The 22,472-nt window shown below is 36.1% G+C and overlaps 2 protein-coding genes across 6 annotated transcripts in view; one reads left to right on the forward strand and one right to left on the reverse strand.

The window, feature by feature from the left end:
* LOC123554484 (DNL-type zinc finger protein-like) lies at positions 1-5,020 on the reverse strand. The gene is made up of 2 exons (XM_045344686.2): positions 4,520-5,020; positions 1-2,922 (listed from the first exon to the last, which is right to left on the reverse strand). The coding sequence occupies exons 1-2, from the start codon at positions 4,933-4,935 to the stop codon at positions 2,808-2,810; spliced, it is 531 nt and encodes a 176-aa protein (XP_045200621.1). The 5' UTR covers positions 4,936-5,020; the 3' UTR covers positions 1-2,807.
* The window catches only part of LOC123554465 (ubiquinone biosynthesis protein COQ4 homolog, mitochondrial-like), a 23,252-nt gene continuing 5,795 nt past the window's right edge, over positions 5,016-22,472 (forward strand). Inside the window, exons 1-5 of one of the 5 annotated variants that reach the window (XM_045344653.2) lie at positions 5,016-5,149; positions 9,218-9,364; positions 9,758-9,854; positions 20,570-20,672; positions 22,105-22,328. In XM_045344653.2, coding sequence (XP_045200588.1) covers positions 5,038-5,149; positions 9,218-9,364; positions 9,758-9,854; positions 20,570-20,672; positions 22,105-22,328 — 683 coding nt within the window. In that variant the 5' untranslated portion in view covers positions 5,016-5,037. Of the gene's footprint in view, positions 5,150-5,256; positions 5,334-9,214; positions 9,365-9,757; positions 9,855-20,569; positions 20,673-22,104; positions 22,329-22,472 lie in introns of those variants that run through there. The other 4 variants (XM_045344646.2, XM_053525259.1, XM_045344663.2 and 1 more) reach the window with 4 other exon arrangements.

Below are 22,472 nucleotides of genomic sequence, written 5' to 3' on the forward strand. Positions count from 1 at the left end.
CTTGGTCATATGGGGTCAAAAACTAGGTCACCCGGTCAAATCAAAGGAAAAGCTTGTTAACACTCTTGTTTATTTGATGTGCATGAAACTTGGTCAGAATGTTTCTGTGCATGAAATATCGTATGAATTTTTATCTGGGTCATGTAGGGTCAAAAACTAGGTCACCAGGTCAAATCAAAGAATAAGCTTGTTTACACGTTATTTTGTCCAATTTCAATGAAAATTTTTCAGAATATTTGTCTCCATGAAATCACTAGGTAAAACATGTTTACACTGTTATTGTATGTTACTCAGGTGAGCGACTTAGGGCCATCTTGGCCCTCTTGTTTTCTTAAAGATATTAAAACTTTTAGAAAATAAAAAATTTACCAATCAGATCTGTCAAATATGAAATATTTTACTTTTATTACAAAATTTCTTATTGAATTGTTCATTAAGTCATTTCTAATAGAACTTTCTTTTGAAAAACACGAAAAACAAAATTTTACATCATAGTTTGGCCTTGCGGAAATGTGTATCATTCAATATAACGTATCTTATGCTGTACCTTCTGAGTGTTTATTTCTTATATTCTGATACACAATCTAGGGCCTGTTTGGGTCCACTGACTTCAGATGTTGACTGTTGAAACATTGTTCAGTCAAATGAAAACACCCAAAAACCATTTGAAGATTGGTGTTTTTCAACTACTTTTATTTCTGAATTTAACAAGTTAACGTAGAATCAATGTACAGCCCAGCATTTCATACCTGTATTTCAAAATTTTTCAGGGGAGACGCAGAGGCATATCAAAAACTTTCAGAAGCCCCCTTCCGTACCTACTCCCTCTCGACACTAAGCACCTCGCCGGCGACATTTTTGTTCTAAACTGGTGCCCCCCTAAAATATTGGGTAATTCATTATTTAGGTTGCAAAAGGTAAGAAAAAAGCCCTACTATCCCTACTTTTTGTTGCCAAAATCCCTACTTTAACCCTATTTTTCAAAAAGATTGCTCCTACTTTTTGCCCTACTTTTTTCTGGTTGACTGCTTGACAGCCTGAGTTTGTAACATCGGTCCGAAACAGGGCACTTTGACCAGTTTGTAACATCAGTCCGAAACAGGACACTGACCAGTTTGTAAGATCAGTCCGAAGCAGGATACTTTGACCAGTTTGTAACATCAGTCCGAAACAGGACACTGAGCAGTTTGTAACATCGGTCCGAAACAGGGCACTTTGACCAGTTTGTAACATCAGTCCGAAACAGGACACTGACCAGTTTGTAACATCAGTCCGAAGCAGGATACTTTGACCAGTTTGTAACATCAGTCCGAAACAGGACACTGAGCAGTTTGTAACATCAGTCCGAAACAGGATACTTTGACCAGTTTGTAACATCACACCGAAACAGGATACTTTGACCAGTTTGTAACATCAGTCCGAAACAGGACACTGACCAGTTTGTAACATCAGTCCGAAACAGGATACTTTGACCAGTTTGTAACATCAGTCAGAGACAGGACACTGACCAGTTTGTAACATCAGTCCGAAACAGGACACTGACCAGTTTGTAACATCAGTCAGAGACAGGACACTGACCAGTTTGTAACATCAGTCAGAAACAGGACACTTTGACCAGTTTTAAAATCAGTCTGCAACAGGACACTTTGACCAGTTTGTAACAACAGTCTACAACAGGTCATGACCAGTTTGTAACATCAGTCTGCAACAGGACATTTTGACCAGTCTGTAACATCAGCCTGCAACAGGACACTTTGACCAGTTTGTAACATTGGTCTGCTACTGGACATTTTGACCAGTTTGTAACATCAGTCTGCAACAGGACACTTTGACCAGTTTGTAACATCAGTCCACTACAGGACACTTTGAACAGTTTGTAACATCAGTCTGCAACAGGACATTTTGACCAATGATCAATGTGTCTGTACGCTACCAGTTTGTTTGTCTTTTGATCATAACTGGCCATCTTGATCAGTGTGTCTGATCACTGGTCTGTAACATAATATTTAAACTGTTTCAAACTGTAACAATCCCACAGACTTGGTCAAGATATTCGATTATTTTTTTCCATCAATTAATTTTCGCTGGAAAATTTGGTGCTATTTCCTTTGTAACAGTCTTGAATAGGACATCATTGATTAGTTTGTCTGTCCAATAGAATGTTACAAAATATTTTGATTAGTCAGTCTGTAACAGTAACTGGTGGCCATTTTATCTGTTGTTACATTGGGTTGTGACATTGTTTGATCTGAATGTAAATTTTTTTTATTAATGTAGCACAACTTTGACCATGCTGACATGAATTAATGCTTGAAAGTAGAGTTCAGCATAGTATCACAAAGGAGGAAGACATTGTGTATTAAACTTTAACCTCATTTAATGTTTCCAGAATTTCGACTACTGGTCAAAAGACATTGCTTTCTGAACCAACACATTCTTTATCCAGTAATTCATTCTATATCTTGGTAAATGAAAATCCAATACATAATTTGAAGTTTCTAAGTAATGTCCAAATTCAGAAAATACTGCAATACAAGATTGTTGGCAAGATAACTTTTTACATGTTTTGGTGATCAGATCTGGGAAAAACTGCTTCAGAAATCCATATCATGCTTGGCTTTACTCCTTATACATCTAACATATTATATATGCTGTTCTTTCAAATGAATCATTTATTTTGAATCATATTTGCAGTTCCCTAATATACTTATTGACTGTGTTTGAAACAGAAGACTTTCTAGTTTCATATTTCTGTCTTATCATGCGACTAGCACAGTAACAACAGTTACTAAGAAAAGAAAAATGTTTCATGTATTTTCATCACTTTTTGGCTTATTGTTCAGAATTATTTCAATATCATCACTGTCTGTTTTGACATATCTTGCCTGTTCCCCTCTCTCTTCCAGAATCTCCTCAATGTTCCTGCAAATATATTAAAGCCGCACTATACTGTTATATAAGATTACTAAAACAATGTTATTCTTAAACAAAGCATATGTCATTACTTTTCTCCTAACATTTTTGTAAATAAAAATGATTGTTAACAGTCAGGAGTGGCTGGCACTTGTAGATAAAATCACATGCATAAGTATTATTTCAAACATTTTGTTGACAAAATTACTTCTACTAATTAACTGTTAAAATTTTCTACCTTACTCATAATAAGCAGTTTTTTTTTAAATCACTTCATCAGGTTTTAATATCCATTCCTATTCAAAAATTTCACTTTCTCCAGCATCAGAGTAGTTCTGATCTTACCTTAAGATAGGACTTAATGAGTTGTAATGGAATCATTGCAGATGATTTGTATACTGGTCTATTTCATCTAGTCTAGCTTAAGTGAGGTACCAGATTTTATTACATAGAACTTAAGTTCAATAATCAAACAATGTATGTTACACTTCATAAAAATTGTTTTATAACAGAACAAATGTTAAGGTGATGTCACTTTTTGAATTTCCGGTGAATAACAAAAAACCAAAGAATATTCAGTTTTTTCCAAAAACCGTTATGTTATGATTCAACCAAATAGTTTCCTTTGTCTACCAGAAAGGAACAATTCTTATATCTTAATATTGAGATTTGGTACCTTTATAACAGACAATAAACTAAAACAATAGACATTGATATGTGACGTCGGTGAGCTCAACAAAGCAATTTCAAGCACAAATATTAATGTGGAATGTAAAGTAAGTTACACACAACAATATCCATCCAAGATACTTTCAAAAACAATGCATTTGCAGAATAGAGAGATAAAAATAATTTTGACAGCCCGTGAAAACTAATGACAAATTTTGACAGGTATATGATGACTCATGACCTAATTAATTTTTTTCTGTTATTTCTAACTTCCAGTTTGATTTTCATAAAATGGGTATTCTTTATTGCAGCTTACAACTCATACATTAAAAACAATAAAAGAATATATTGTTACCTCACAGTCGTTTTGTCTATCCATCTCTCTTACGAATTCCTATTGTTTCAGTCATATGTCAGTAATTAGAGCAACTCACAGTGTTGCAATCATACAAAACACATCCCTTATTTTCACATAGATATTGAGGATTTATCTAATGAGCACATGTATTAGAAACACAATTTCAATACCGACTGTGTATTGTAATAATGCTAAACTATCTCAGCCGTGACGTGTCCTTAAACTTTTATGCTATCTGCACAAAAATACTTGGTATCTTTTGAAGTTATTTTTATATATAGAAATGATAAATGATTTAGTGTGGGCAGGGTAAAAATATATAATATTACAACTGAAAATAACAAGTACAAATTATTACTGTGGCATGAATTTCAATCAAAAGTCACTTCTACAACTGGGACCCCTGACTGGTTAAGTCTTGTAACCAGAATTAGACAGACATGAATATATTTATATCATGGAATACTGACATCACCTTTTCTTTTGTCAATAAAATTAAATGAGCCACCTTGATCATTACTTTACTGTTTACATCTAGATAATTTAAGGTTGACATACATAGAATTATTTCAACAATACCTTTTTCCAACATGCTCAAACCAGCCAAGATTGTCTGCTATTAGATGTTTGTTCTTGCATCCTTCACAAGTCACAATTACAATCCCTTCTTCATATGCTTTCTTGGAGAACATATGACTATTCCTTGTGTTACATACTTTGCAAGTGTAAGCTAAGAATTTTTTAGCCTCCACCTTCTCTGACAAGCTCTTTTCTCTGTTGGTTTTCTCTGACAGACAATGAGTTGCAACTGAAAATGTTCTTATGTTGCGTGCTGTTTCGACTGGAAGGGCACTTTGACCTTGTAACTGTTGTCTTGTTGCTGCCTGTTTTGGATGTTTATTTAGAACCATATGATGCAACACTCGTTTTCTTAATGTTGAACATCTGCATTGTTTTGACAGTATTGAAAAACTCGATAACACTTTCATACTCATTCTTTCCAACTTGATTTAATAAAAAAGTCACACAATGTTTACTTTCTAGAACATGCTGTTTCCGTTAGCAGTGCGCAGGTGCATTACGCAACTTCCGTAAACATGAGAACAGGGATCAGCTACACAAAATACTCGAAATTGAAAGAGTTGCTGAAATTGTTTAACACCAGAAATGCTACCCTTAAAAGAACACTGGCATCTACAACTAAGACGGGTAATACATGTTAAGTTTAAGTATTAGTTAACAACAAACACGCACGATTTCCATTTGGAAAGAATAAAGTTATATCATCTCCGGCTAACAATGCGGTGAGGGGGTAAAAACACACGCATGTGATTTATGCCTATTAAAAAGTCCTATACTATCCGCTGCATATTGGACGGAAGAACCGGATCATGTACCTTCTGCATAAGTTTTTTTTAACCCATAATTATGTTTGGTCATGTTAGTGGGGTTAAATTGTGTCAGGAACCCAGTTAGCTTAGCCTTACGCATTAAATTTTGGCTTATCGGGATGACTTATTTTATGATTTGATATTTCAGCAATTTTAAAGTTTATAGCCACATTTTTTTGAAAATATTGCAAAACAAAGCCAATATCTTTATGGACTATATTTTTCAACCTTTTCCCTGTCATCCGTCCAAAATCATAATGTCTAAATCGGTGTTTCAGCGAAGATTTTTAAGTTTGAATATGCACGAAAAAAGGCGATGTTTGGCGCAGGATAAAAATTTTGCGGCAATGTTCGGGAGCAGGTTATTTTGAACTTCATCACAAATATCGCAATGACCGTTTTTGACGCTGTGAAGCTAATTTTTGATATCTTATAGATTTTGCTGTAGATTTTGCTGTATGTATTTAACGGTTTAGTTACGATGTACAGGTTTTTATGTAGAGACGTGTTCACATTCATACATTTTAACATACATACATACATGCATACATACATATTTAGCAGAGAGAGTGCAGTGATCAATTAGGACACTGTCAAGCCATTGTGTCTATTGTTTTTATCCGATTTCTTTAGGATATTATATTATTTTTTTTCATGCATGTGTCTGTGTCCAGTTATGCCCCCTTTTGGACTTAGAAAATTCTGGTTAAAGTTTTGCATGCAAGTTACTATCTGCAGAACAAATGCAGATATTAAATTGAAACTTCACATGTGCTTTTGGGGTTATAAAACTAGTTGATTGCATCAAGTCCCATTACTCTGACATGCAATTTGGTCAAATTATGTCCCCTTTCGAACTTAAAACTTCTGTAACCCGGATAGTAAGAATTACTTCCCTTGATTTATAGCTCGCCATTTGTAGTTTGAATAAACAAGCATAAGTAGTGTTCTATACATCATTAAGGTTTGTATACTTTATAAACTACCTTTTCCTACCCAAATAATAAAGTTTTGTAGTGTAAATTCATACATTAAAATGTATAGAACTGTTGTAAGAAACAAGTAGTGCAAATCGCCTTACTTTGATAGAACGCTCATTGAAATATGAAGCAGTCATCAAACGCTTATTAATGAGAATAGTGTTGATATAGCTAACCAATGAAAAAATAGTACGATGATTGTCACATGTTAATCATTTAAATACGGCAGAACGGCTTGAGAAATCAGACGGTTCCCAGGCACTGGAGACGAAAGGTCGAAGCAGAAAAATAATTATTATAGAAATTAATTGGGACTTTGCAGTAGAATAGACTATCTTAACTTATTATCCGTGTTCTCCTTGAAAGCTCTGCTACCTTGGAGAGGATAAATAAGTTAATATAGGATAGTAAAATACCGGGTCGTAGTTGAGATCTATAGGTAATTAAAACAGAAGGTTGTATAGGCTCATGTTAGTTGGAGATATAGAAACATATATAAGACATACAACCAATACAATTTATTTATATCATTTGTACGTGTTAGTTGAACATATTTACAAATAATTAACAGTGATTTAACTATAATTGTTATTTCATATGTAATCAATCTAAATCATTTACGAATCATTTGTCTGAAATCATAGGCAAGGAAGCCCAAAGGAAAATTTGATATAAGAATAAACATATAAGGTTTAGCTCATGTGAGTTCGCCTATAGACAGAAAATTGTAGTTAATAAGTGTTTCAAGTCTTGTGATTTATATATTCCGCTCGGTAAACGTTACACTTCTGGTTAAAGTTTTGCATGCAAGTTACTATCTCCAAAACTAATGCAGATACTGGGTTGAAACTCTATAGATATTTTAACATTTAGGGTAATATTTTCCTGCTCCTGGGACAATATAATTCGAATAGTCGAGCATTGGCTGTCTTACGGACAGCTCTTGTTCATTGAACAGTCAACCAAAAATATCACCTGTTTATATGCATGTAAATTATGTGTAAACTGATAAAACAAATTGGATAAATTGATGATGTTTGGATCTTTATACTCCCAAAGGGACGTATTATGTTATACCCCCGGTGTCTATCCGTCTGTCCGTCCGTTAGCAATTTTGTGTCCGCTCTGCACCTCTTGAACCCCTTGAAGGGTCTCAAACAAACCTGGCACAAATGTTCACTACATCAAGATGACATGCAGAGCGCATGTTTGGATGGCTGGCTTCAAGGTCAAGGTCAAACGTAGGGGTCAAATGGCTTTGTTTCATGTCCGCTCTGTAACTCTTGAACTGTTCAAAGGATTTTAAAGAAACTTTGCACATTTGTTTACCACATGCAGAAGACGTGCAGAGCGCATGTTTCGGATGGCTGGCTTGAAGGTCAAGGTCAGACTTAGGGGTCAAAGGTCATATGGCTTTGTTTCGTGTCCGCTCTGTAACTCTTGAACTGCCTGAAGGGTTTTAAAGAAACTTTGCACAAATGTTCACCACATTGAGGCGACATGCAGAGCGCATCAAGGTCAAGGTCACACTTAGCAGTCAAAAGTCATATGACTTTGTTTCGTGTTTTTATTGCTCTGCATTGTGGTTCTCTTGTTTTTATTTGGCAGACCCTTTATAATTCTTTTTTGAATTACTTCCCTTTTATGTTACTATAAATAGCTTATTTGTAACTTTTTTATTATTGGCCATAGGAAAAAACCAAGACCACTTTTCTGTGATACAACATGGATGGTAGCTCCAATTTTTAGGTGTATTTTCACATATCTGTACCTGGTAAGGATTTTTTTTATGGACTTAGAGAATATTTTTTGGAATTTCTTCCCTTTGTTGTTCCTGCCTTTTGGGTTTCAACAGTCAAGTTCTTTAAATTTTGCCCCCTTCCTCTGATATAACCCTTCGGGTGTATATTCCCCTGCTTGGCGGAGCTCTTGTGTATAATTCAGTAACCAGGTAACATTTCAAAATGATTTTCCTAAGACTTAGATCTTCACGGGCTGCATTACAATTAGCTGTAATTATTAGCTCCACTATTCAGAGAATAGGGGGGCTATTACATTCTACCCGCCCCGGCTTAGACGTCGGTGTCGGCGTCGGCGTGACCCTTCTTGGTTAAAGTTTTTCGGCAACCTTTATTTTCTTTGTTACTATTGCTTATATCTTACTGTAACTTCACATAAACATTGTCTAGCATACAAACAAAGTATGTGCAGGGGCTGGGCCCACTATGCCCAAGGTCAAGGTCACCAAGGTGTTATACTTTTTTATATTTAAGGTTAAAGTTTTTCGGCAACCTTTGTTTTTCTGTCATATCTTTGTTACTATTGCTTACATCTTACTGTAACTTTACATTTTATACATTGTCCAGCAAACAAACAAAGTATGTGCAGGGGCTGGGCCCATTATATCCAAAGTCAGAGTCACCAAGGTGTTATACTTAGATTATTTTTAAGGTTAAAGTTTCTTGGCAACCTTTGTTTTTCTGTAATATCTTTGTTACTATTGCTTATATTTTACTGTAACTTCATATAAACAATGTCCAGCATACAAGCAAAGTATGTGCAGGGGCTGGGCCCGTTATACCCAAGGTCAAGGTCACCAAGGTGTTATACTTGGAATTATTTTCATGTTCATTTTTCAAAAGCTTTGTTTATAGACATATCTTTGGTACTTTAAAAGATAATGACCTGAAATTGTTTTTTCACTGGTAGGGGACTTCTGTATTGCCACTGTAATACTGCGTCACTTGTTTTAACAAATTTTCTCCGTAGGTATCATTTGATACGTTTGAGAGATATATTTTTAGATGATACAAATATTTAAAACAAAACATTTTAGATAAAATTTTCCTTACTGTCCAAGGCTTTGCTAAATTATAAATGATCTAACTTAAAAAAATTTTCAGCAGATGACTCAATATCACAAGAAGAAGAAGGCTCAGAATTTGCATCAGATCGAGAAAAATATCGTGGTCACAGACCAACATCCATGTTCCAGAAGGTTCTGCTTACTACTGGATCTGCCCTTATGTCCTTGTATGATCCTTCAAGAGGAGGTTTGTGCTACAAGTAGTTCCCTGTATTTACAAAATGTTAACGAGGACTTTTAAGCTGATGTTTTTTCTGTTAGAAAACCTTTAGACCTCAAATATTGATGAAGCATGGAAGAATGGTTGAACCTTTTGGTAGTTACAAAGGAGTGTTTAAACTTCTTCTTTTCAGCTTGAAAAGAAGGAAGTATTCTTGTGCCACTATTGATGTTGTGATTGAACTTGAAACACCTTTATGTACCTGAAGCTATGAAATAGCAGAACTAAATATTGAAGAAAGTATGCCTCTAGACTTTCTTAGCTTGTTCCTTCAGAACTATTGAGCTTTAAATCAAAATGTGTGACTTATCTAACCCGGTATTATAAAAATGTATAGTTTAATGTTGGAATTATTTACAGATATGATCGCAACACTGGGAGATGTAACAGCTGATTCTGCTCTTAAATACATCAAACAGAAAATGGAAGGGGATTCTGTTGGGCAGCAAATTTTACTGTGAGTTTATACAAAATATGTCCACTGTCACCTCTGGATTCTGTGAAATAGTTGCAACTTAAGCATGTTGAAGACTCTGGTGACTACAGAATGCAAAAATGTAGTAGGAATTTCTAGGAATGTTTACAATGTTAAACTATATTTTATTCCTAAGATCACTTGTTTTGCTAAGAGACTTTATATAAAACAGATCTTGAGATGGGCTGTTATAGTATTAGACAAAGAGATAGAAAGTTGACTTATTTTGGTTATTCTAAAAATTGTGTAATTCAGTGGAAATTATTGTTACATTTATTATATAGAAATTTATTTTTTCTTCTATTAGACTATTTTGGCCCCCTTCAAAGAAGAGGGAGTATATTGTTTTGCTCTATTTCTGTCAGTCTGTAGACCATTTAATTTTGGTTTCAATCAATAATTAGAGAATGCTTGTTCCCACAATAGTCAGACTTCATACTACAATGATTGTGATCAGTAGATGACCCCTATTGTTTGTTGGTCAGTAGGTCAAAGGTCAAGGTCACAGAGGCCTTGAGATTGAAAATGGTTTCCACTCAGTAACTAAAAATGCTTTGGCATAGAGTTACCAAGATGAAAGACATTGAGGGGGAAATGTTGTGTGCATTGATTGTACAAGAACAATAACACTACATTTTGTAGTTCTTAAATCATCTCCATAACACTCTTTTTTTATGCTCCCCGAAGGCTTGGATCATATAGCCACCAACTTGTCCGTCTGTCCGTGCGTCCGTCACACTTCTTGTCCGGAGAATAACCCAAAATGTGTTGAGGGTACCAAGTTTTAATTTTATACAATGATAGAGCTCATTGAGAGGAAGTGCAGTGACAAAGAACCATAATTCTAGTTGGTCCCATTTTTGAATTATCTCCTTTTTAGCTCACCTGAGCAATGCTCAGGTGAGTTTTTCTGATCGCTCGATGTCCGGCGTCCGTCGTCTGTCGTCTGTCTGTCAACATTTAGCTTGTGTATGCGATAGAGGCTGTATTTTTCAATTAATCTTCATGAATATTGGTCAGAATGATAACCTTGATGAAATCTAGGCCGAGTTCGAAAATGGGTCATCTCGGGTAAAAAACTAGGTCACTAGGTCAAATCAAAGAAAAACCTTGTGTATGCGATAAAGGCTGTGTTTTTCTATTAATCTTCATGAATATTGGTCAGAATGATAATCTTGATGAAATCTAGGCCGAGTTCGAAAATGGGTCATCTCGAGTCAAAAACTAGGTCACTAGGTCAAATCAAAGAAAAACCTTGTGTATGCGATAGAGGCTGTATTTTTCAATTGATCTTCATGAGTGTTGGTCAGAATGATTGCCTTGATGAAATCTAGGCCGAGTTCTAGGCCGAGTTCGAAAATGGGTCATCTCGGGTCAAAAACTAGGTCACTCGGTCAAATCAAAGAAAAACCTTGTGTATGCGATAGAGGCTGTATTTTTCAATTATTCTTCATGAATATTGGTCAGAATGATAACCTTGATGAAATCTAGGCCGAGTTCGAAAATGGGTCATCTCGGGTTGAAAACTAGGTCACTAGGTCAAATCAAAGAAAAACCTTGTGTATGCGATAGAGGCTGTATTTTTCAGTTGATCTTCATGAATATTGGTCAGGATGATTGCCTTGATGAAATCTAAGCCGAGTTCGAAAATGGGTCATCTCGGATCAAAAACTAGGTCACTAGGTCAAATCAAAGAAAAACCTTGTGTATGCAATAGAGGCGGTATTTTTCAATTGATCTTCATGAATTTTGGTCAGAATGATTACCTTGATGAAATCTAGGCCGAGTTCGGAAATGGGTCATCTGGGGTCAAAAACTAGGTCACTAGGTCAAATTAAGGAAAAACCTTGTGTATGCGATAGAGGCTGTATTTTTCAATTGATCTTCATGAGTGTTGGTCAGAATGATTGCCTTGATGAAATCTAGGCCGAGTTCGAAAATGGGTCATCTCGGGTCAAAAACTAGGTCACTAGGTCAAATCAAAGAAAAACCTTGTGTATGCGATAGAGGCTGTATTTTTCAATTATTCTTCATGAATGTTGGTCAGAATGATAACCTTGATGAAATCTAGGCTGAGTTCGAAAATGGGTCATCTCGGGTTGAAAACTAGGTCACTAGGTCAAATCAAAGAAAAACCTTGTGTATGCGATAGAGGCTGTATTTTTCAGTTGATCTTCATGAATATTGGTCAGAATGATTGTCTTGATGAAATCTAAGCCGAGTTCGAAAATGGGTCATCTCGGATCAAAAACTAGGTCACTAGGTCAAATCAAAGAAAAACCTTGTGTATGCAATAGAGGCGGTATTTTTCAATTGATCTTCATGAATTTTGGTCAGAATGATTACCTTGATGAAATCTAGGCCGAGTTCGAAAATGGGTCATCTGGGGTCAAAAACTAGGTCACTAGGTCAAATTAAGGAAAAACCTTGTGTATGCGATAGAGGCTGTATTTTTCAACTGATCTTCATGAAATTTAGCCAGAATGATTTCCTTGATAAATTCTAGGCCGAGTTCGAAAATGGGTCATCTGGGGTCAAAAACTAGGTCACTAGGTCAAATCGAAGAAAAACATTGTGTATGCAATAGAGGATGTAGTTTTCAATTGATCTTCATGAAATTTGGTCAGAGTGATTGCCTTGATGAAATCTAGGTCGAGTTTGAATATGGGTTATCTGAGGTCAAAAACTAGGTCACTAGGTCAAATTAAAGAAAAATCTTGTGTATGCCATAGAGACTGTTTTTTTCAATTGATTTTTATGAAATTTGGTCAGGATGATTGCCTTAATGAAATCTAGGTCGAATTTGAATACGGGTCATCTGAGGTCAAAAACTAGGTCACTTGGTCAAATCAAAGAAAAAACTTGTGTATGTGATAGAGGCTGTATTTTTCAATTGATCTTCATGAATTTTGGTCAGAATGATTGCCTTGATAAAATCTAGGTCGAATTTGAACATGGGTCATCTAGGGTCAAAAACTAGGTCATATCTAAGAAAATAATTGTTTTATCGCAAGAGACCAATTTTTTGGTCCAATCTTAATGAAAATTGGTCAGAATATTTGTTTCCATGAAATCACTAGGTCAAACATGTTTTACACTGTTATGGTGTGTTTCTTAGGTGAGCGACCTAGGGCCATCTTGGCCCTCTTGTTTTGAAAACCTTGTCCGGGGCATAACTCGAATACTATGTAAGGTATTGACTTCATAATTTACATATTGATAGAGGTCAGTGAGAAGGAGTGCAGTGACAAGGATTCATAACTCTAGGTGGTCCTTCCGCGTCCCCACCTTGGTTAAAGTTTTTTTACACTTTCCTTTTTATATGCCCGAAGGGACGTATTAGGTTATGGTGCTGGTGTCCGTCTGTCCGTCCGCCTGTCCGTTAGCAATTTCGTGTCCGCTCTGTAACTCTTGAACCCCTTGAAGGATTTCAAGGAAACTTGACACAAATGTTCACCACACCGAGGTGACGTGCAGAGCGCATGTTTTGGATGTCTCGCTTCAAGGTCAAGGTCACACTTAGGAGTCAAAGGTCTTATCAGTTTGTTTCGTGTCCGCTCTGTAACTCTTGAAATGCTTGAAGGCTTTCATAGAAGCTTGACACAAATGTTCACCACACTGAGACGACGTGCAGAGTGCATGTTCCAGATGACTTCTTTCAAGGTCAAGGTCATACTTAGGGGTCAAAGGTCATATATGACTTTGCTGTTTTTATTGCTCTTTATTGCAGTGCTCTTGTTTTTATTTGGCAGATCCCTCTTTTGTTCACATACAATAAAATTTTTTTGAATTACTTCCCTTTTACATTACTATAAATAGCTTATTTTAAAAACTTTTTTATTATTGGCCGTAGAGAAAAAACGGGACCACTTTTCTGTGGTACAACATGGATGGTACATCCAATTTTTAGGTGTATTTTGACATACCTTTACCTTGTTAGGATTTTTTTTTTGTGGACTTTTTTTTTTTAAACTTCTTCCCTTTGTTGTTCCTGTCTTTTGGGGCCTGAAGGGACGTATTAGGTTATGGTGCTGGTGTCCGTCTGTCCGTCCGCCTGTCCGTTAGCAATTTCGTGTCCGCTCTGTAACTCTTGAACCCCTTGAAGGATTTCAAGGAAACTTGACACAAATGTTCACCACACCGAGGTGACGTGCAGAGCGCTTGTTTTGGATGTCTCGCTTCAAGGTCAAGGTCACACTTAGGAGTCAAAGGTCTTATCAGTTTGTTTCGTGTCCGCTCTGTAACTCTTGAAATGCTTGAAGGCTTTCATAGAAGCTTGACACAAATGTTCACCACACTGAGACGACGTGCAGAGTGCATGTTCCAGATGACTTCTTTCAAGGTCAAGGTCATACTTAGGGGTCAAAGGTCATATATGACTTTGCTGTTTTTATTGCTCTTTATTGCAGTGCTCTTGTTTTTATTTGGCAGATCCCTCTTTTGTTCACATACAATAAAATTTTTTTGAATTACTTCCCTTTTACATTACTATAAATAGCTTATTTTAAAAACTTTTTTATTATTGGCCGTAGAGAAAAAACGGGACCACTTTTCTGTGGTACAACATGGATGGTACATCCAATTTTTAGGTGTATTTTGACATACCTTTACCTTGTTAGGATTTTTTTTTTGTGGACTTTTTTTTTTTAAACTTCTTCCCTTTGTTGTTCCTGTCTTTTGGGCTTCACACTTCAAGTCCATTAAATTTTGCTCCCGTCCTCTGATGTAACCCTTCGGGCGTATATTGTCCCGCTTGGCGGAGCTCTTGTTTTCTCCTTATCTCTGTAATTACTTGATGGATTTGCTTTAAACTTAAAATGGTTATTCCTCATCATCACCCACATCATATGGCACAAGGGCCATAACTCTCACACCAGTATTTCATGAATTATCCCCCCTTTTTACTTAGAATTTCAGGTTAAAGTTTTGATGCATTTTCACTCTGTCTCAGTTATTCCTAAATGGATTTGATTCAAACTGAAAGTAGTTGTTCCACATCATCTCCCACATCATATGACACAAGGCCCACAATATTTACCAAGTACCAATATTTAATAAATATCCCCCCTCTCACTTAGAATTTCAGGTTAAAGTTTTGATGCACTTTCACTATATCTCAGTTATTACTTAATGGATTTGATTCAAACTTAAAATAGTTGTTCAACATCATCACTCACATCATATGACACAAGGGCCATAACTCTTGCACCAATATTTCATGAATTATCCCCCCTTTTTACTTAGAATTTCAGGTTAAAGTTTTGATACACTTTCACTCTATCTCAGTTATTACTAAATGGATTTGATTCAAACTTAAAATAGTTGTTCCACCTTATCACCCACATCATATGACACAAGGTGCATCATGAATTATGCCCCCTTTTACTTAGAATTTAAGGTTAATATTGATGCATTTTCACTATATCTCAGTTATTATGAAATGCATATGATTCAAACTTGAAGTAGTTGTTCCACATATTCACCCACATCATATGACACAAGGTGCATAACTGTTGCACCAATATTTTATGAGTTATGCCCCCTTTTTGCTTAGAATTGTACTTATATAGTGTTTTGATACACTTTATCTTTACCTCTCTTATTACTTAATTTTTAGCTCACCTGTCACATAGTGACAGGTTGATTTTTTGTGATCGCCCTTCGTCCGTCCGTCCACCGTCGGTCCACAATTTCTTGTGAACACGATAGATACCACATTTTGCAAGTAATTTTGATCAAACTTGTACAAAACTTGTATTGGCATGATATCTCGATTCCTTTCGAAAACTGGCCAGATCCCATCATGGGTTCTAGAGTTATTGCCCCTTAAAGGGCCAGAATTTGCTATTTATTTCTTGTCTGCACAATATTGGTTTCATTTATGATTTTATTTTAACCAAACTTGCACACAACTTGTATCTCTATAAGATCTTGGTTCCTTTCTTGAACTGGCCAGATCCCGTTATGGGTTCCAGAGTTATGGCCCATGAAAGGGCCAACATTAGCTATTTTGACCTTGTCTGCACAATAGCAGCTTTATTTATGATTTGATTTTTACCAAACTTGCACACAACTTGTATCACCATGTTATTAAGATCTTGGTTCCTTTCTTGAACTGGCCAGATTCCATTATGGGTTCCAGAGTTATGGCCCCTGAAAGGGCCAGAATTAGCTATTTTGACCTTGTCTGCACAATAGCAGCTTCATTTATGATTTTATTTTAACCAAACTTGCACACAACTTGTATCACCATAAGATCTTGGTTCCTTTCTTGAACTGGCCAGATTCCATTATGGGTTCCAGAGTGATGGCCCCAGAAAGGGCCAGAATTAGCTATTTTGACCTTGTCTGCAAAATAGCAGCTTCATTTATGATTTCAATGTAATCAAACTTGCACAAAACTTGTGTCACCATAAGATCTCGGTTCCTTTCTTGAACCGGCCAGATCTCATAATGGCCCCTGAGTTATGGCCCCTGAAAGGGCCAAAATTAGCTATTTTGACCATGTCTGCACAATAGCAGCTTCATCTATGATTTGATTTTAACCAAACTTGCACACAACTTGTATCACCATAAGATCATGATTCTTTTTATACGCCCCTGTCTGTCTGTTGTCTGTCTGTCTGTTTAATATGTTATCGCCTCGGTGTCTGTCTGTCTGTCTGTCTATCTGTCTGTCTGTTGGTTAGCAATTTCCCTTCCGCTCTGTTACTCTTGAACCCCTTGAAGGATTTCAAAGAAACCTGACACAAATGTTCACCTCATCGAAACGACGTGCAGAGCGCATGTTTCGGATGGCTCACTTCAAGGTCAAGGTCACACTTAGGGGTCAAAGGTCATATGACTTTGTTTTGTGTGTATATTGCTCTGCATTTGCGTTGCATTGCAGTGCTCTTGTTTTTATTTGGCAGATCCTTCTTTTGTTCACTTACTTCCCTTTTATGTTACTATAAACAGCTTATTTAGTAACTTTTTTATTATTGGCCATAGGGAAAAACCGAGACCACTTTTCTGTGGTACAACATGGATGGTGCCTCCAGTTTTTAGGGTGTATTTTGACATATCTGTACCTTGTAAGAATTTTTTTTTCTTTTTGGTAAAATTTCTTCCCTTTGTTGTTCCTGTCCTTTGGACTTACGGCTATATAGAAAACTGATTTCAAAACAATTTACACAAGACTAGTGTTCCTTGGGTGACCCTCTACTATATTCCTTCAAATAATTGTACCCCCCGACAACAAAGTTGTAAGGGTGGGTATACTGGTTTCAGGTTGTCTGTCTGTCTCTCCATCTGTCTGTCAGTCTGTCCGTAAACACAATCTTGTGCACATCATCTCTCCTCATCCCCTTGACACAATTTAATGAAACTTCACACAAGTGATCAGTAACAACAGTAGTTGTGCATGAGGCATGTTAGGTGCTTTCAAAAAAAAATTGTAGAGTTACGGGACTTTGTTTTTTGTTACTATCAGACATGATTTTTTTCCGCTTTTAAGCGGAAATCCGCTTCTCACTTCCTCAAAGACCGATTTTTTATGATCGTTTCCGATTTTTTATGACCACTGAAAAATCCGATTTTTTCGAATCCGTTTCGGTATTTTCACCACATTTCGGCATTTAGAATCGCACAGCTTCCGCTTCTAAACTCAGCAGCCCCTTTTTACGCCGATTTTGGGGCCGAAATTCGGCCCCATTCCCCAGGCAAGATAATATACTTTTATCCCCAACTACACTAAAATTCTGTAAGTCGTTTTTATCAGCGAAAATTTCCACCGCCGATGGATTATTAGATCTGAATGTATATCGTGGCCTCAACGCGAAAAAGTTGAGGCAACGATATGCGTTCTTAACCACCGCTTCTAGAAACGCCGCAATCGGAACATCTCGGATATTACCGTTAGCGTCGGTCATCGGAAATTTTCCGTTCCGGAATTATAATGGTAACGAGCCGATTCGCGGAACGAAAAAATCGGAAATAAGTGGAACGGCTCACAAATAATTTGCGCGATCGTCGCGTTCATTTCAATCGACTCGAAAATTTCAATCGCGTTCATTTCAGTCCACGCGTAAACATTTCTGTGTGCCCAACATTTCACTGGCGTTGTTAAATTTCAGTGAAGAAAGTTTGAGATACAAATGAACTAAAGCAGTTCGTTTGGTTCTTTCACGTGCCCAATGTAAAGCATTGATACACCGGGATGTTTTTTAAGCACCTCCCAAGTGCTTCGAAACAAAGTGCTAATCATACCTTTAGGTGGTATTTTCGCTATACAGTAATATGTATGGAGTAGATTGTGAATTGAGATTTATATATAATGCAATTTAAAGCATTTAAAAAGCTTTTTAAAAGTCATAAAATAAAAAAATACAACTCTACTTTTGATAAATGACCTTATATTAAGTTTGAAATACAAAGGTCAAAAATAAAGAACTAAATATTAATGCTTAATAAACATCTAAGTAGTGAAAAATACCCATTAAAGGGAGATAATTCAAAAATTGCAAACTACTAAAGGAATAATTATTTAATTAATTATTATTATATTTCTTATAAATATGAATGAATTTTTATGAAATAACAAAAAAGAACCACTTAAAAAACATGAGTTTTGAAATTGAAATTAGATGCCAGGAGAAGCCTAGAATGCAGGATTTTTCACCATTTACCCAAGAGCTTCTGGGGGCCTTAAGCGGCCCCCAAACCCCCGGCCGTAATTTTCAGCTTTTTTGGCTAGGTTGCAAAATCATGTCTGTACTATACTATATACATAGACACAATCTTGTGCGCACCATCTCTCCTCATCCCCTTGACACAATTTAATGAAACTTCACACAAGTAATCAGTAACAACAGTAGTTGTGCATGGGGCATGTTAGGTTCTTTAAGAAAAAAAATTTGCAGAGTTACAGGACTTTGTTTTTTGTTACTATACTATGTACATAGACACAATCTTGTGTGCACCATCTCTCCTCATCCCCTTGACACAATTTAATGAAACTTCACACAAGTGATCAGTAACAACAGTAGTTGTGCATGGGACATGTTAGGTTCTTTCAACAACAAAAATTGCAGAGTTATAGGACTTTGTTTCTTGTTAACATACTATGTAAATACAGTCTGCATATGCAATTTTGTGCACGCCTAATCTTCCAAACCCTTGCACACAATTTAATGAAACTTCACACAAGTGATCAGTACCAACCCTAGTTGTGCATGGTGCATGTTACGTTCTTTTAGATAAATATTCTGCATAGTTATTGGACTTTGTTTTTTGTTACTATACTGTATACATACAGTCTATATACATACAGTCCACATAATTATGCAATCTTGTGTGCGTCAAATTGCAGTGTACTGTGTCAGTGCATGCGGGGGGTACATTCATCACCTTTAGTGATAGCTCTAGTTTTGATTCAGCGAAAAACATGGCCCCCAAGGGGTTTTGTTTATTTTCCCAATATGCCTATATAGAACTTTGAAAATCTTTTTGTCAGAAACTGTTGGTCCGTTTTCAAAATAATTTTACACAAATTGTTCTTGGGTGACCCTCTACCAAATTCTTTCAAATAATTTCGATTCATTGAAAAAGTGGCCGCCTGGGGGAGGGGCTCATTTTCCCATATGGCTATACAGAAAACTTCTTGTATGAAACTACTGGCCTGATTTGAAAATAATTTTATTTGAAGTATCTTAAGAAAATTTCAACTATTTTTTCTCATAATTCTTTTGATTGATCTTGATTATGATTTTTTGACCTTCTTGTCCTTAAGTGCAATGATAACAGGTGAGCAATATAGGGCCATTATCTCTTGTTTGAAAACCTTGTCTGGGGTATAACTTGAATACTTGTAAGGTATTGTCTTCATACTTTACATATAGATAGAGGTCAGTGAGAGGGAGTGCAGTGACAAGGAACTATACTTCTAGGTGGTCCTATTTTTTAATTGTCTCCCTTTTTTGACACTTCTTGTCCGGAGGATCACTTAAAAACTATTAAGGTACCAAGTTGTAATTTTATACAATGATAGAGCTCATTGAGAGGAAGTGCAGTGACAAGGAAGCATAATTCTAGTTGGTCCCGTTTTTGAATTATCTCCCTGTTTTGAAAACCTTGTCCGGGCATAACTTGAATACTATGTAAGATATTGACTTTATACTTAACATAATCATAGGGGTCAGTGAGAGGAAGTGCAGTGACTAGGAACCATAACTCTAGGTGGTCCCATTTTTTAATTATCACCCTTTTTCTGAAAACCTTGTCCGGGGCATAACTCAAAATACTGTGTAAGCTATTGACATCATACTGTACATATTCATAGAGATCAGTGAGAAGGAGTGCAGTGTTAAAGAACCACAACTGTTATTGACCACATTTGCCCTTAATACAACGTCCATGACTGAAAAGCCCCTTTAGCTACAGTAATTACAGGGAGCATCCATCGGTGTTTCAGATCGCCTTGTTTTCTCTAACTAACATATATACATTTCATTATTTCAAAATAATTCCGCTTCATGGCAACCTTTTACACAAAACCTTTGCTTTTGTAGGGGGATGTCCATGCCCAACATGACTCTTGTACAAATAGCTCTTGTTTAGATATTTGTAAAAGCTAAACATTAAACAGTTTGTCTTTGAATTTCTATTTATGAAAATATTTTACATGTACTACAGGGAACAACAACCTGTTGTTATTTCAGGGAACAACCAGTTATCAATACACAGACTGTATCTATAGACTATCTTGGCAGTTTGCCAGAAAACACATTTGGAAAGGAATACTGGAGGTTCCTGAGTAAGCATGTAAGAGTGATTGCCTTTGTAGTTTTGTTTGTTGATTTTTGTGCCTCCTATTTTTTTATCTGGGTCCGCCCCCTATTTCCAGAGTTATGGCCCTTGAAATAGTCAAAAATGCACATTTTCACCTTGGGAAGCGCCTAACTCTAAAAGTATTTCATATAAATTGATTAAACCTTGCATGAGTCTTTATCATGATATGAACTTGAGCACCTCCTATTTTTCGACTGCCTCCGCCTCCTATTTCCAGAGTTATTGCCCCTGAAATAGTCAAATATGCACATTTTCACCTTGTGATGCACCTAGCTCAAAAAGTATGATATAAATTGATGAAAACTTGCATGAGTCTTTATCATGATATAAACTTGCACACCTATTATTTATGGCTGGCTCCACCACCTATTTTTAAAGTTATTGCCCCTGAAATAGTCAAAAATGCACATTTTGGCCTAATAATGTGCCTAGCTCAAAAAGTATTTGATGTAAATTCATGAAACCTTGCTTGAGTCTTTATCATGATGTGACCTTGCACACTTGGCATTCTTTTTGGGAATCTTAGTGCTTATTACAGAGTTATGGCCCTTGAAATAGCCAAAATAGTGGATTTTTTGTTTGTGATGCTCATAGCTCAAAAAGTATATGGCCTAGAATAATGAATCTTTTTCATAAAATGTTTGTTGAGGCTATACCCCCGTAAGACTGCAAACATTTGAATTATTGCCCCTTATTTGTGACAAATGTACCAGTGGGGGCACACCCTGTGTCCTACAGACACATTCTAGTTCAAAAGTATTCCAATACTAAATATCACATTGTTAGCATCCACAACGTACATGTACGTTATGCATATATTGGACTTGCCACTTAGAAACACACCATTTCAGCTGGGTTTGAGCACCTAAATATTCAGAAACATTGCTTACTGAATGGAACTGTCAGTTTTATATTAGCCATTCATTCTGTTACAGAAGTGAATTGTGGCGCCATATAACCTATACTGTGTTGGTGCGCCATAAAACCCAAATAAATAAATAAGAAGTGAATTGATGATGTTGTCAACAGCATAAGGCACATCAGGCACACTTTGATGATTAAAACCATAGAAAATGTTTTAAAGAGTTCCCATCTTACTCTATTCACTTTGTAGTGCACATTTAGTACTAAATTCAGGCTTGTAGTTTTCTGCAAGATCAGTACAATCATAAAATTTTGTGATTTAGGTCAAAATGACTTACTAATTTTTTATTAATGTTAATCTGTGAATATTAAATTTTGAAAGTTTAAATGTATAGAAATTTTATAATATTATGCTCGTTGCAGTTCAGTGTAAAATTTTGGCCTAATTTGAAGTTTGTAGACACCAGTCACAATTTTATTTCTTGATTTGAAAATAATCACTCATGTTTGTGTATAATTCATGTAATTGTGTATATTTTAGGGATTTTCACCAGATGCTCGTCTGCCAGTTCACTATGTTGATGACCCTGAGCTTGTGTATGTAATGTTACGATATCGCCAATGTCATGATTTGTTTCATACAATACTTGGAATGAAGCCAAACATGCTAGGAGAAGTAGCAGTCAAGTGGGTGGAGGCAATACAGACAGGACTTCCCATGTGTTCTTTAGGTGCAGCTTTTGGTGCACTGCGGCTGGGCCCAGTGTGAGTTTTAAATGAAATTTTGATGATGCTGCATCCTTTTATTTAATATGAAAAGGTGTTTAAAATATGACATTAGTAGATTAGAACTGCAGGAATATATTGTTATATTGAGTGAATATCTGTTAAAGTCTCATTTTTAGCTCA

This window comes from Mercenaria mercenaria, chromosome 15 (genome assembly GCF_021730395.1).
Source record: "Mercenaria mercenaria strain notata chromosome 15, MADL_Memer_1, whole genome shotgun sequence".
Taxonomy (NCBI): Eukaryota; Metazoa; Mollusca; class Bivalvia; order Venerida; family Veneridae; genus Mercenaria; species Mercenaria mercenaria.

Bases quoted from the DNA above. Each gene is read 5' to 3' on its own strand.
- LOC123554484 (XM_045344686.2), bottom strand. From the start codon at position 4,935: ATGAGTATGAAAGTGTTATCGAGTTTTTCAATACTGTCAAAACAATGC. The intron at 2,923-4,519 runs GTATTGTTGAAA...ATATATTTGCAG, and splicing joins TTTGAGCATGTTGGAAAAAG to GAACATTGAGGAGATTCTGG.